General features: G+C 49.1%; 1 protein-coding gene across 8 annotated transcripts in view; it reads left to right on the forward strand.

Moving 5' to 3' along the window:
• ARNT2 (aryl hydrocarbon receptor nuclear translocator 2) overlaps window positions 1–15,491 on the forward strand; it is a 193,105-nt gene that overhangs the window by 159,910 nt on the left and 17,704 nt on the right. For all 8 annotated transcript variants that reach the window (XM_027521390.1, XM_027521387.1, XM_027521383.1 and 5 more), the window contains exons 13-15: window positions 9,014–9,086; window positions 10,287–10,410; window positions 15,235–15,334. In XM_027521390.1, coding sequence (XP_027377191.1) covers window positions 9,014–9,086; window positions 10,287–10,410; window positions 15,235–15,334 — 297 coding nt within the window. The remainder of the gene's footprint in view (window positions 1–9,013; window positions 9,087–10,286; window positions 10,411–15,234; window positions 15,335–15,491) is intronic.

The raw sequence follows: 15,491 nt of genomic DNA on the forward strand, positions 1-15,491 counted from the left end.
CCTCCGGGTCCCCAGAAGCAGCCTCCTTTCTAGCACCATGCTGGACCACAAGGCGCAGAGCTGGGGAGATGGGTCCACACAAGACCCCTCAGAGGACCGGTGACCTGGGCTTCAGTCCCAGCTCCCACCTGGGCAAGTCACCTGCTCTTTTGAAGCCTCAGTTGCTCATCTGTAAAATGGGGAGAATGACAGGCCCCACCCACCCACCCACCCTTGGATCCTCAGTGTGGATGGTGCTTTTGCATCTCTCTGGTGGAGCAGCAGCCCTGGGCAGTGGGATGGGGGGGCTCCAGTGGTCATTACTGATTTGATGGAGGCAGCTACATCCCCCCTGCCACGTGGCGCAGCTGCACGGCAGTTTCTTGGCTGTTCTCTGCCAGTTCCACCAGACTGACTAAGCACGCATTGCTTCTAACTCTGAGCACATTGTATTGTCTTCCAGCGAATGGGGAAGCCGGGGCCGTCTGTGTGAAACCCTCCTTGTTCATGTGGGTCTGTCTCGTACCCTCCTCTCCTGCTCTGCTGGCTGCCAGCCAGGTCGAGGCCACCCCCTCCAGGACCAAGCCCTCCACTTTCTTTCTAGCTCCTGGTACATCCTGTCTCCCATGGGCCGGTACTCATCCAGTCGCGCTGCAGGTTTCCTCCAGAGGCCCTAACCTGGGGACATGCCTCCTGATCTTAGAATACCCCCTCTGTTGCCACCGTCCTTGCTTCCCTCCCTGCCCTGCCACGTGTTTGTATTGGACGCCCTCACTGTTCATCTCCCCTTGACCCCCGAGAACCTGGTGTGGTACCAACACTGCTAACTTGCTCTCCCAGAAGCCACCAGGGACCCTCGTCAATAACCCGTTCTCACTGGTCATTTTTCCCTAACTGTCAGGGCATCTCCTCTCTCTTTACATCTTACCCCTTGACTCATCTGATGCTCTGATTCTTCTTACGCCTCCTTCTCCTAGTCAAGACTTCCTTGGTGGTAAGAATAGCAGGAGTAAATCTAGTTAAGTTGTAGATCCACTAATGCAAAAAGGTAACTTTTTTTTTTCTGCTTGGCCTGTGCTATGTGGGATCTTAGTTCCCTGACCAGGGATTGAACCCGCACCCCCTTGATCACAGTGGAAGCATAGAGTCTTAACCACTGGACCACCAGGGAATCCCCATATCTTTATTATTTTTTAATATCTGACTTTGTCTAGTCACTGCTTGGTAAACTCCAGTGAAGGAGTTTTTGCTTCTCCCACTCTTCCCCACTTGGGCAGGAGAGGGAGCAAAGTGTTGCCTGTTAGTGCTGGGCCTGTGTCCTGCCCTGGCCTTGGAGAAAATGAAGAAGCTTGAGAAACAGGAGGAAGAGTGAGATACGCAGGGTGTAGAATCTCGAAGCTCCTTCTTTGTTCAGCAGCTGGGAGTGCAGAGGTGAGACACAGGCCAGACCTGCAGGGGCTTCTAGGAGGAAGTAACAGGTGGGCTCATTGGCCTGAAGCTGGGGTTGGGCAGCAGGAGCCCCAGGGAATAAGGCTGAAATGAACAAGAGAGCAAGTCTGCTCAGCATCTGTTCAAATTGCAGCTCATCTGTAGGCTCACCTCGCCTGTCCCAGCCCCACCAGCTACCTGTGCCCAAAGCTATGGAGATGGGCCAGCCTACCACCATGCCAGGCCACGGGCAGCATCCTAGAACGTCCACCGTTTTGATGCCAACATATTAACCAGCTCTTAGTGATAGCTACCTCCTCTTATGATCCTGCCCCTCCTCTCTTCTGTTCACCCTGTCTGCCTTCCTCCCCACACCTGGGCTCTCTCCTGGTCCTCCCTCTGCGTGTGTGATGCCTGGTGTCCATGGCCTGATCCAAGGAACCTCGGAGGGTGTGGTGGAAACAGCGCGCCTGTCACTGAAGCCACTTACATGCAGGCCACGCTCAGCGGTAAAGAGCCGGGTCCCAGGTTGGGGATCAGCAGAGTCCTCTGGATTTGGGGCAGAAGGACAGACTGAAGCTGCCCCTTTGGGGGGTTTTGGTTGTTTTATATTTATGGCTATTCTTTTGTTTGTTTCACTGCATTGTCATTGCTCTGCACGGGCTTTCTTTAGTTGTGGTGTGCAGGCTTCTTATTGCAGTGGCTTCTCTTGTTGCAGAGCATGAGCTCCAGAACTCAAGGTTCAGTAGTTGTGGTGCACAGGCTTAGGTGCCCCGAGGCATGTGAGATCTTCCCAGACCCCTGTCTGGGGATCGAAACCATGTCCCCTGCATTGGCAAGTGGATTCTTAACCACTGGACCACCAGGGAAGTCCTCCCCATGCTTCATTCACTTCCAGCATGAGTACAAGCTTCAGCACCCACAGTTGCATGCTTTGTTGTGACGCAACACAATGGATGGTCACTAAGCATCTGTGCCAGGTGTCCAGTGCTCTCAGGATGCCTCTGCTCTGGTCCCCGCCACCCCAGGTGTCTCCCATCACATGGAGAGCGTGAGAAGTGAGTGGCAGGAGGGAGGGAATGCAGGAGGGAGTAAAAAGCCACAAGGAGGGCACAGGGGAGGCAGAGAATCAACAACTTACACCCAGGGCCTCTGAGAACGCATCCCTGGCAGGTAGCGTCACGAGGAGGCCTGGAAGGAAAGGAAAGCTCCCTCCTCCTAAAAGCAGCCACAGGCAGAGGCTCTGACCTATTTTCCTGGAATTCAGGCATCATGGATGAAACAGAACACTCTGTCCCGGGGATGTCCTTACATCTCAGAACGATCACTGCCCGCAGCTCACTGAGATTGGACGGAGTGAGGAGCCACCCCACACACGGACTCACAGCAGAGGCTGAACTAGTGTCTGCTGGCTTTTAAGGGCCTCTGGGTGAGGATGTAGCAAATGTTGCCTGTGGACAGCAGAGGGCAGTGACAGCCATCATGTGAACAATCCAGCTTCCAGTTTATACCTGACTGTCCTCGCCAGCAATAGGCAGACTTGTTGTGGAAAGGTTCTTTCATGCTCTCTGCCTGTGGGGGACAGGCAAACCCAGTTGCATTCAGTCCGGACCATCCAAAAGAAACATCCCAGGGAAACAGTGTGAATGGTTAGTGTTGGAAGCTGCTGAAGGGGAGGCCTCTTTGTCGCCTGCTTGCCTGTTTTCTTATTACGTCGAGGCAAGAAAAGGGAAAGTCCAGAAAGCACAGGCTCCCGTTTTACATGCTGGAGGCCCACCTTTGAAAAGTGCCCACATCTGGGTGTCTGGGGAAAGACACCTGTGTCCTGCTGTGGGCTGCCACTGAGCAGGAGCTGTTCGCACGACCCAGGCGCTGTGCCTTCCTGTGCCCCCACTCTCCTTAGGGATGGAAGGCATTCCTGTGCATCTGTTGGGGCTGAGCACGTGCCCTCCTGTGCGACCACCCCTTACAGAGTCACTGCGGGTCTACATGACCACAGCTGCGTTTTGTGCTGGTGTGTATGTGTGTCCTTGAAACTCCACGGTTCCCATGTCTTCCGGGATGGCTTCCTGGTGGGCCCAGCCCACCTGGCCAGTAGTTGGCAGGATGTGCGAGCAGAGAGTAAAAGGAAGCAAAGAAAACCTACAGGGAAGGTGTAGCTCCTGGTCTGTGCAAAATTTAGAGTCAGAAAGGAGCCGAAACACCCTGTCAAATCACCAAGCCCCATCTTATCTTGGGTCCCGCCCTCTTGTCCACCTGCAGCAGACAGCTGGCAGAAAGTCGGGGCCCACAGATTCTGTCTGGGGTCCTCTCTGGCCCACCTCTTCCTCCTCTGCCTCTTCTCTGAGGCAGACACCTGGCAGAGAGCCGGGGCGCACGGATTGTGTCTGGGGTCCTCTCTGACCCACCTCCTCCTCCTTTGCTTCTGCCTCCATCAAGGCTTCACCGTCTCCCGGGTGACCATCCATCATCCCTGCTGGCCGGTTCTCCCTGCCTTCCATCTGGCCCTGGAAGCATCTCTCTAAAACCACACTCAGCCTGCTCCCTGTCCCGGATCAGACCAGTTCTGAACCCTTTCACAGGCACCCAGAGCCCTTCGCAGGGGGCATGCAGACGGTGCTGAATCCATGGGGGTGAGGGGGCAGGATATTATTATCCTTGAGAGCAAATTGATCAGCTGAGCTTGCCCGCCCCCTCACCCCCACCACCCTGATGGCTGTGAGCCGGATTCCTGTTACTCCCAGGGGTACGATGGCAGGCTGCCCCCGACTGCCCCCCTAATGGCTGGTTGCTCACTTACTCTGGCTGAGTAAAAACCTCTGCCCTGGGAGCATCAGAAATAATTGACAGCATCTGCCAGCATGCTGCACCTCCTGATGCAGAGAGGCCACTCTGACAGGAAGCCCGTGCTTGGTGTGTCTGTTCGCTGATCATTAGCTCTGGACCCCAGCTAATGGGTGGTGGGCGAGGGCAGCAGTCTGTGGAACAGGATCCGGTTCCCTCCCGTGTGCTATGGGTCAGCTTTCAGCCCAGCCACTGTGTTTCTCCCTCTCTGGAATTTGCAAGCACACCAAGGTTTATTTTCATTCCATTGCCATGAAATGTCCGAGAAAGCTCCTCCGACCTCTTCTCAGAATGGGGCAGCCCACGGGTCAGCACTTCTTCCCCACGCGCTCAGCTGCGGAAGCGGAAACCAAAGGCCCAGACCAAACATCTCATGTCCAGACCACAGGGACAGTGAGGTTGGCATCCTGGATCTTTGCCAGCCGGGCCTGAGACTTGGTTTTCTTTCCACATCCCAGCGAAAGTCTCTGTCTGTGGTCTCAGAGCCCCCAGAGCTCAACAGTGCAGAGAGCAGACACCCGTTGTAACACCTCTGGCTCTGATCATGTGTGATCATGCTTCTGTGCTAACTAAAGCCCTCGCCCTCCTCCATGCATCACAGACACACCCCAGGGCGCAGAGCTGGGCAAGTGGGAAGGGCTGGGTTTCTGCCCTGTTCACCCCAAGCACCAGGCCCCCCGGCACAGCAGCACAGCTGCCCACTCATCAAGATTCTGTGCTTGGGCTGGACACCAGGGCTGAACCACGAGGTAGGAGTGGTCCTTATTTCCCGGAAAATCTCTTCTGTGTTCAAGGTTGAGCGTCTGAAAGCTTATGAAAGGAAGAAGGGGGTGGTCCATGGATTCCTGCCCTGGAGGGGAGCTCACTGCTAAAAAAAATCCCACAAAAATCCCAAAGCACAGATTTTTGTTTTCTCCTACCTGGTGGCTCAGGATGGTGTCTTGGGCTCACAGGTCTGGGATGGGACATGTGGAAAGGTGGTTCCTGTTACACCTTTGGGATGGAGTTCAGGGGCTGATGGAGACACATTTGGTTTTGAATCCTAGGTTTGCCGTACTGACCAATGTCACCTTGGGCATGTCACTGAACTCTCTGAGCCTCAGTTTCTTTATCTGTAAAATGGGACATTTTTCAGAGATGTGACAGCGTTGATGAGGTTCTGGCTCTGAGTACCACACTTGGATTTTAGAGGGCATGCCAATGAGAGATGAGGGTGCCCACAAGATGTAAATCAAAGTAAAACAGCAAAGCTGTCAAGTCAGAATCAGAAAATACAGAAAGTTGTCATTTTTCAATAGACAATTATATCAGTTCTTTAAGATGTTTTTGAAATGTCCACTTTTTTTGAAAATTATTTTTAGTGCTCCTGTTTCCTGGTGTTGCTGGGCTTAGGCTGCCGGGTGGGCAGTCACATGGTGCTGGTTTTATTGTTAAGCTTTTCTCCAGGCTCTGACGCCAAGGTTGGGAGACATACTGTGTGCTTCCCTGGTGGCTCAGTGGTAAAGAATCCACCTGCCAGTGCAGGAGACACTGGTTCCATCCCTGGGTTGGGAAGATCCCCTGCAGAAGGAAATGGGAACCCACTCCAGTATTCTTGCCTGGAGAATCCCATGGACAGAGGAGACTGGCAGGCTGCAGTCTACGGGGTCACAAAGACTCAGACGTGACTGAGCGACTAACACTTTCACACTTCTCACTTTCAGATACAACCTCCCTTCCTGTGTTGTGATCCCTAACTCAGCCATTGTTTTTGCCAACTTATCTGTCTGCCCCTGGAGGCTGTCAACTCCCCGAGGCCAGAAACCACATAGGTTCTGAGTTATCTTTTCTCTCCAGTGCCTGGCAGACACTTGGCATAGATAGTTCAGCACACTTCACTGAAGACATGGCTCACCTGGGCGTAGTTCTTTTTTTTTTTTTCTGGCTGCACTTGGAGGCATATGGGATCTTACTTCCCTACTGCTGCTGCTCCTGCGGCTAAGTCACTTCAGTCGTGTCCAACTCTGTGCAACCCCATAGACAGCAGCCCACCAGGTTCCCCTGTCCCTGGGATTCTCCAGGCAAGAACACTGGAGCGCCCCCTGCATTGAAAGCTCAGTGTCTTAACCACTAAGCCACCAGGGAAGTCCTGCCGGGCTTAGTTTTAAATAAACTATTCACTGGGTCTTCCAACTGGGTGGGGTCCTCTTTTAAGATGTCTTCCCTTGTGGGGGACACACACGCTAGGGGCCCCACTTGAAAGGCGCGACTGGAGGAGAACAGTGTTCAGATTGTACACCTCTGAATGCTGAGGAAAAGAGTTGAGAACCACAATTCAAGTTATTCTGTATTTCTCCAAAGCAGAATTGGAACTCAAACTGGGAGTTGTAGGGAGGTGCGTGCGTGCTAAGTCGCTTTGGTTGTCTCCAACTCTTGCAAACCCATGGATTGTAGCCTGCCAGGCTCCTCTGTCCATGAGATTTCCCAGGCAAGATTACTGGAGTGGGTAGCCATTCCCTCCTCCAGGGGATTTTCCCAATCTAGCAATTGAACCCGGGTCTCCTGCATTGGCAGGCAGATTCTTCACCGTCTAAGCCACCTGGGAGTTTTAAATATAAAGGGAGTTTTAAATATCTCTACCCCAAGGGCTGTGAGCTTACACTGTGAGGCTAATGTGGTCCATCTGAATGCAGACTCTGAGCCGAAAGGGCAGGGTGAACGGGAGCCCTCCAGGTCCTCAGATGCTGATTCAGGTTGTGACTGTTCAGCAGCTGCCCCTCTCCAGGGACCTGCTCCCTGACTGAGCTCCACAGCTGCCTGTCCTCTCCAGGGAGGGCCTCAAGGGCTCTCCTCCATACACCTCAGGCCGCAAGTGAAGAGGGCAGGGGATCTGTGAGCCGTTGTCCTGCCTGCCACTTCCTGTCCAGGGTGTGGCCAGGAATGACAAAGGGACACCCCAACATCATTCATACTTTCATAGTGAAAATGAACACGGAAAATCTTTCCAGTTAATGCAAACTCTTAAGATATTTTTTTTCCATGTTCCAAATCTCACTCACCCACACAGGACATAACGTTTGTAGCTGTAATCACAGCATCCGTAACATTTGGTGCTGAACTTTCCCCCACACTCTTGTCATACCTTGTGGTGTTTCCAGTCTTCACTGTGGTGGCCGCTGCTGACCGTGTTTACTCAGCAAATGAATAGATGTAGTTTACAAAGCCACTCCCCTGTCACAGCCAGCTGTGCGGGGACAGCTCTTGTTTCCTGCCCCTGAATCATTTCCTTAGTACAGCCCCTGCGGCAGGGCGACCACCTGCAAGGCTGTGACCGCAGCCGCCCCTTCTGATGTGGCCACCGTCCTGTTTTCCGAGAAGACTGCGTCCACACAGGCTTCTCTTGCAGGGTATGAGCGAGATAGTTTCAGTACCCTGCCAGCACACTGAGCGCGCTTTTACCAACTTAGTAGGTGAAAAACTGTACTTTGAGATTATTTTAATTTGTGCTTATTTTGCTTATTTTAATGGTGAAAATATTTCCCTACTTGCTCATTATATGTGTGTATATATATACATACATATATATATATATATATTTATGTATTATTGTTGTTTAGTCGTGAAGCCATGCCTGACTCTTTTGCCACCCCATGGACTGTAGCCCTCTCGGCTCCTCTGTCCATAGGCTTTCCCAGCAAGAAATCCCATTTCCTTCTCTAGGAGATCTTCCTAACCCAGGGATCAAACCTGTGTCTCTTGCGTGTCATGTGTTAGCAGGCAGGTTCTTTACCAGCTGAGCCACCAGGGAAACAAAAGCAACTATACTCAATAAAATTGACTTTTTGAAAAAACCCACTTATTTCCTAAATATTGGCAACCTAAGCTGGGTTTGATCCCTGGGTCAGGAAGACCTCCCCGCCTCCGGCCCGAGAGGAGGAAATGGCAACACTCCAATATTCTTGCCTGGAGAATCCCATGGACAGAGGAACCTGGTAGGCTACAGTCCATGGGGTCGCAAAGAGTCAGACACCACTGATCGACTAACACTTTCACTTTCCAACTTAAAAAAAAATCTTGGGTTGTAAGGCTGAGGAACATCTGTCCCCATTTAGATCTTTAGAGGCTCACGGGATGCTCTGGGAAGACCCCTGGCCACACCTTTCCCTCCTCCCCCAGCCTCAAGGCCACCGCAAGTCATAAACATCACCCAGGTATAAAAGAACGGTACCTCCACTCTCCTGGTTTTACCGTTGCAGTTACCCGTTTCTGAAATGAACTAGGTGGTTCCCTTTCTACTTGGAGTTTCATGGCTCATTTATGTAGTTAAGTTTTGCTGTTCCTTTTTTCCCACCCACATCCCTGGACCTGGTCCCCTCAGTGTTGTCACCAGATCTGATGTGTAACCGACTAAGTCAGGAAAACAAGGGGCCCCTCCCCCACCTCTTCCTGGTGGTCTCTCTGCCTTCCTCCATCTTTTGTCTCACCCATGCCCTTCTCCCTTGGGCTCTGAGGAAATATTGTTGACAGTAGCTTTCGAAGTTTAGATCTGAATATTTTCAGTTCTAAGGAAATAAAACCCGTTGATTACTTTAACAAAAAAAAAAAAAAGACTTGGAGCCTTGATTTGGAACATGAAGAAATAAAATCAATCAAAACTGAAAACGATTTAGAGATCCAACAGGTGTCACCCGCTGTGCCACTGGGGAGCAAGGGACATTCAGGCTCCTCCCTGTCATCCCCACGTCTTCTTTTCCTGACTCTCTGCTGACCCCTTGTTTCACAGGCAGCTCCAGCAGCAGCAGGCAGAGCTGGAAGTGCACCAGAGAGATGGGCTGTCATCGTACGACTTGTCGCAGGTGAATTTCTGGAAAACTCTTTCCCAGCTAGAACTGTCTCCAACCAAAGGACTGCAGACTAAATCCCCTCAGCCCAGCAGGTGGTGTTGCTCCCTCCACCCACACTGCAGAAAGCATTTTGGCCCCCAGAGAGTGTGTGTGCGCAGTGGAGGTCTACCGTGACTCTGCCATGCAGAGTGTAGAACACAAGCGTTAGGAGCTGCGGACAGCCAGTACAGTAAGTTCCCTCCATACGAAGTTCAAGCTGTGAGCTTTCAAAAATACAAATGTGGGTTTGCATATCCAATCACATGAGTTAGTTCTCGTGTCTGGCGTACACTATCACGTGCGTACAGCCTGTACAAATGGTTGTGCTCGTGTGTATTTTACTGTACAGTACTATATAGAGGACAGCAGTGCAGTGTCTATTTCAAGCCCAGGGTGTCGGGAAGCAAGCATAAAAGCAGTGATGATGTAGCTGGTGCTCCTGTACTTTTTAAGGTACTGTACTGTAAGATTAAAAATGTTCTTTTAATTTTTTTGTGTTCATTTTTTTGTGCAGATATGTATGAAAAGTATTATAAACCTATGAGAGTAAAGTACGATATAGCCAAGTGTATTAGTTGGGCACCTAGGCTAACTTTGTCAGACTTACAAACGAATTGATCTTAAGAACATGCTCTCGGAATGGAACTGGTTCGTATGTAAGGGACTTACCGGTACTGAGATCCAGAGGCTGTGTGGGAACTTGGAGACCACCCAGCTCTGAACCTTGTCAGCTCTGCAGCCTCCGTGCTGCCCCTCCCACCTTTAATCTGTACCCTGATGTTCTCAGGGGACCTCTTCCTGGCCATCTCCTCAGGGCCCCCTCCTTCCCTTCTCCTTCCTTCTCTTCTCACTGCTTCTGGCCTTAGAGAAACTGAAGCTTGTGTTGGTACTTGGCATCTCTCTCCAATTAAACTTTATGTTCACTTTCCCTGATATTTAGACTAAGTTGATCATTTTTATTTCTCTCTCTCCAAGTGATCGGTGGAACTCCAGTGAGCCTTCTGTGACCCTTTGTTCACACCCACACCTGTGTGTTCTATCTTATATACAAAAGCTCCCTGCCCTACCCAGCACCCCAGCCTGAGATGCCAGCGATTCTGAGGGAGAGGGATCTGGTGTGTCTGTTCTGCCCCTCACACCCAGGGATGCTGTTGTGTTTTCACGTGCAAACAGGTGCCTGTCCCCAACCTGCCAGCCGGAGTTCATGATGCAGGGAAGTCCGTGGAGAAGGCAGATGCAATCTTTTCCCAGGAAAGAGATCCGCGGTTTGCCGAAATGTTTGCAGGAATCAGTGCATGTAAGTTCCCGAAGAGTGCTGACGTGGTGAGATGGTGGGATTTATAGTTGCCTCCAGCTGGCCACCCTTGGGGGTGAATTTACAGCGACTACTGCAAGGCGTAAAAGGAACACCAAATTCAAGGGTCCTAATGAATCCTCTCTATTCTCAAACTCACCTCTCATTTACCTGTTACCTTGGGGCAACCACCTGACATCTCATGGGCCTTTGACATCTCATCTTCAAAATTTGAGGAATTGGAGTAAATGAGCTCTATTCATCATGGTACAGTTTAGTATTATCAAGCCAAAGACATGTCCCTATTTTTAAAAAAAATTTTAATCTCTAATGTAGAGAGGACCATATTTGAAAATAAAAATATGCCTAAAAAGGAAAATAAAAATGATCCAGTATCGTACCACCTACATTTAATCTTTTTTAACTTTTTAAAGCTTGTCCTTTTTGTCTTTCTACACGTTGTTGTTCAGTTGCTAAGTTGTGTCTGACTCTTCGCAATCTCTTGGGCTGCAGCACACCAGGCTTCCCTCTCCTTCACTATCTCCTGGAGTTTGCTCAAACTCATGTCCATTGAGTCAGTGATGCTATCCAACCATCTCATCCTCCATCTCCTGCTTCTCCTCCTGGCCTCAACTTCTCCTCAACTTCTCTCATCAGGGACTTTTCCAATGTGTCGGCTCTTCATATCAGGTGGCCAAAGTATTGGAGCTTTAGCTTCAACATCAGTCCTTCCAATGGATATTCAGGGTGGATTTTCTTTAGGATTGACTGGCTTGATCTTCTTGATGTTGAAGGCGAAGCAACTAACATGGAGGGAGCACAGCCTCCCAGGAGGAGACAAATGGGTTAAAGATTTACTGAGCATGGCCCTGCCCACTAGAGCAAGACATATGAATTCTTTTTATATACAGAATTGAGCTCATACTGTTTGGTAGCTTACTTTTTCACGTGTCTATTACGAACATCTTTCTAGGTTGTTAAATAATCTGCATTGTTATTGCCTGCATAGCGTTCCATGGTATGAGTGTTCATAAGTCATCCTTTGCAGTGGTCACCAGGGTGTCCACCTGTGTTAGTGTCGCTGTTAGAGAAAGTGGTACCATTTACGGGACTTCCCTGATGTCCAGTGGTTAGGACTCTGTGCTTGCACGACAAGGGTTCCAGGTTCAGTCCCTGGTCGGGGAACTAAGATCCCTACTTGCCGCACAGCACAGCCAAAAAAACAAATAAATAATAAAACAATATAAGAAATCTTATAAAGAAAATGGTGCTGTCCAAAGTTCAGGTGTCACATGGAACCCACTTGTGTAGCCGCCTCACTCCCCAACTCAGACTGCCACAGAGATCAGTCTGTGATCACATATAAAACTTGGAAATGTTGTTGTCAGTTCCAAAATTCAGAAAAAAAGATTCCATTTTCATGTGATCAGCGAAATACAGCACAATTGGGATCAGTTTAGGGAGATGTTGCTGACTCATGCCACAGAATCGTGGGAAACGCAGTAAAGGGACAGGACCCCCAGTACCATCCTCCCAAGACCAAGGAACAGGGACAGCGTGGCCTAGGGGAGGACAGAGAGGCCCTAAGCAGATCCCAGTCCTCCTGCTGTCAGCTCGTGGGGTGGAAGACCCCAGCCCTATTCCCACGTGGCTGGGGACTACATGCTAGGAAAGCAGGAAGCTGCCTGAACTGGTGGCTCAGATGGTAAAGATTCCACCTGCAGTGCAGGAGACCTGGGTTCGATCCCTGCATTGAGAAGATCCCCTGGAGGAGGGCATGGCAACCCACTCCAGTATTCTTGCCTAGAGAACCCCATGGACAGAGGCGCCTTGGCGGTCTATAGTCCATGGGATCACAAAGAGTCGGACACGACTCACTGACTAAGCACAGCACAGCCTGAACTGAGGGCAGCAGGTGCCAGCGCAGCCCAGCGCCCGGCTCCGAGCAGAGGACAGACCTGTTAGCACGACTCGAGGGCTCTCTGCTGGTGCTCCCCCTCCTCCCCATCGCCGGTCATCCACATGTGCCAGCTGCCCACAACAGTATTTCTTCCATTTTCATAAAGAGATGTGGTTTCTTCCAGCAAGAGGAAACAGTCCCACATATCACTGGTTCTTCTTCCTCTCAGATAATCCTGAAATATTTGGCCACACCCACAGCATTTCTGGGAAATCCATTTGAAATTTTAATGTTGTACAGACATAGACATCTTCCCACAGAGATGACAAAATAGAAAAAAAAAAGTTAACAGAAAAGGAAAAAGAAGGGGAAAGAAAATACGTAATCTCAAAATTTTTCCACCAGCCAAGCTGCTTTCCTATATGAAAAAGCAACAGAGAGTTGGTTCAGTGGTTAAGAATCTGCCTTTCCATGCAGGGGACATGGGTTTGACCCCTGGTCGGGGAACTAAGATCCTACACACAATGGAGCAACTAAGCCCACATACTAGAAATACTGAGCCCTCACACTCCAGAGTTTGTGCTCCACAATAAGAAGCCCTAGTGCCTCAACTAGAGAAAAACCCACACATCACAAGGAAGACCCAGTGCAGCCAAAAAAGAAAAAAAGGAACAGAAGGACCTTCTCAGATATGTGCCATCTACTTATACTTCCTGGAAAAAATCACTTGCAGGAGAAGTCATTGTGAAATGAATCAAAATACAGAACCCAAGATTGGAAATGAAAGTTTGGAAAAGTAGTAGGAATGAAAAAGTGAAACTAGTAACATGTAGAATTAATATAAAAATTCTTAGAAGATAAAAAGATATTTAAAAATAAATAAAAACCCAAGTCAAATCAGTTCAGCAAAAATACATACTTTGGGCGAGGGTACTAGGAACAGAAATTTCTCATCAGTCTATACTATTTTTATCTCTGACATTTACAAAGATATATAACTTCAAATATTAAAAACATAACTACTAATGAATGACTAAAAAAAAAGAAAAGGAAAGGAAAGAGGTCTCACTTCCAAATCATTTCCAAGAAAAGACAAGGACATTTTTAGCAACTTGCAAAATACTCAGAAGAAAAATAAAGTGAAATAGAAGAAACTATGAATAGCATGAGTAGTGCAATAAGTTGATGTCCAAGGGCTCCTGATTGCTAATTCTGGAATGGTATGCCCCCAAAATATGATAGTACAGTGATATGATATGATATGATAAAATATGATAACAGAGTGAAACTATTTAACCTGAAAGAATAGATGCTGATGGTGCCGCAAAACCAAGGAGGAAAGCAGAGGTGTTGACCTTGCTGCACAAAGAAAAGTTAGAGCATTCAGTGGGGAAAGAAGCTTATTTTATATAGATAAACGGTGGAACCTAAAAATGAAGATACGTCATGAACACTGAAATGTGAAATCCAAAAATAGTTTGAAACACAAGAAATCCTGATAAAGCCAAATTGCAGTGGAAGATTTCAATATACTTTTCTTCATCTCTAGCCACTTATGTAGCTCAAAATAATAAGAAAGATATAGAAGGTTAAAATTTATATATATATATAAAATTTATATATATATATATATATATATATATATATATATAACTGAGCACGCATGCACATAAAAAATATATATATATAATTTTATGTGCATGCGTGCTCAGTTATGTCTGACTCCTTGCAACCCCATGGACTATAGCCCACTAGACTCCTCTGTCCATGGGATTTCCCAGACAAGAATACTGGAGTGGGTTGTCATTTCCTCCTCCAGGGGATCTTCCCCTCCCAGGGATCGAACCCACATCTTCTTATTGGCAGGCAGATTTTTTACCACTGAACCACCTGAGAAGCCCATGTGATTTAATAGACATATGTAATTTTGTACCCCACAAACATTCTGGAGCATTGAGAAAAATAAATGTTTCTTATTTAACCAACAACCAAAAATCTTAAATACATGAGAAAAAAAAATGGCTTGTTTATACTCAAGAGAAATTCAGAAGTCTCTCTTACTCCTGCAACTTTTAATTTTATTTATTTTTTGGCAACCCCATGTGGCTTGCAGGATCTTAGTTCCCTGACCAGGGATCAAACCTGTGCCCCCACCAGTGGGAGCATAGAATCTTAACCACTGGACTGCCAGGGAAGTCCCCCTCCTGCAACTTTTAGCCTCGTCTCTTTCTCTCCAAGATCCAAGGCCTTGTGATTAGGTTAGAAATACACACCCAAGATCTGGTCTCTTTCCATCCTGTAGGGATTTCCCATTGAGCAACACCATCATCACAGTAAAAGACAATGGAGCAGTAAAACTGTGCAGTGCCTCCGTGTTTTTAAAAACATCATGGAGGTTTGTTGACACATGTGGGAGATTTAGCCATGGTCCCTTTAGCCCAATCCCTGGGCCCCAAGTCCGGGATCCTGAGTGTCCATCTCTGCTCGTGGTCACCCAGGGAAGGATCTGCCCACTCTGCCCACCTCCCCACCAGCAAGCCAGAGACAGGTGCAGATGTGGGGTCTGTCCAGGCACAGGATAGCTGCCATGTAACTCATCTGCATCTCCTTTATTCTGGTATCTTACTGCAAGTGGAGATGTTAGAGATTATAGGAATAAGATGCAAGTGGGGTCTTTGAGCTTCTGGGGAAATGGGAGGGTGCTTCGAGGGAGCCCCGGACCCCTCAATTACAAGAGAGAGTGAGAGAGCTCCCATCCCCACTGCTGTTTCTCAAACTACCACCCTCTTGCTCGTGTCAGATCTAAAGGCCCAGCTGGGGTTTGAGCCCATTTCTTTAGCCTCTCTGTGGGGGTGCTCGGGGCTCCCTGCCCTGGAGTCTATAGGGCGGGAACTCCTCCAGGGTGACCCTTGCTCTACTTTTCCCAGCGGAGAAGAAGATGATGAGCTCAGCTTCTGCGGCAGGAACACAGCAGATCTACTCCCAAGGAAGCCCATTCCCTGCTGGACACTCGGGAAAGGCCTTCAGGTATAAGCTGGGAGTGCGGGACATGGAGCAGGGGTGGGCAAGAGGGCAGGAAGAGGCCCCTACTCAGTGAAGCCCTGGGTCTCAGAGTCTGACTCTGTGTGCAGCAAATACTGCCAACCTCACTTAGTGCTTACCCATTCGAATGCCCGGGCTTCCC

Source organism: Bos indicus x Bos taurus, chromosome 21, assembly GCF_003369695.1.
Source record: "Bos indicus x Bos taurus breed Angus x Brahman F1 hybrid chromosome 21, Bos_hybrid_MaternalHap_v2.0, whole genome shotgun sequence".
Classification (NCBI taxonomy): domain Eukaryota; kingdom Metazoa; phylum Chordata; class Mammalia; order Artiodactyla; family Bovidae; genus Bos; species Bos indicus x Bos taurus.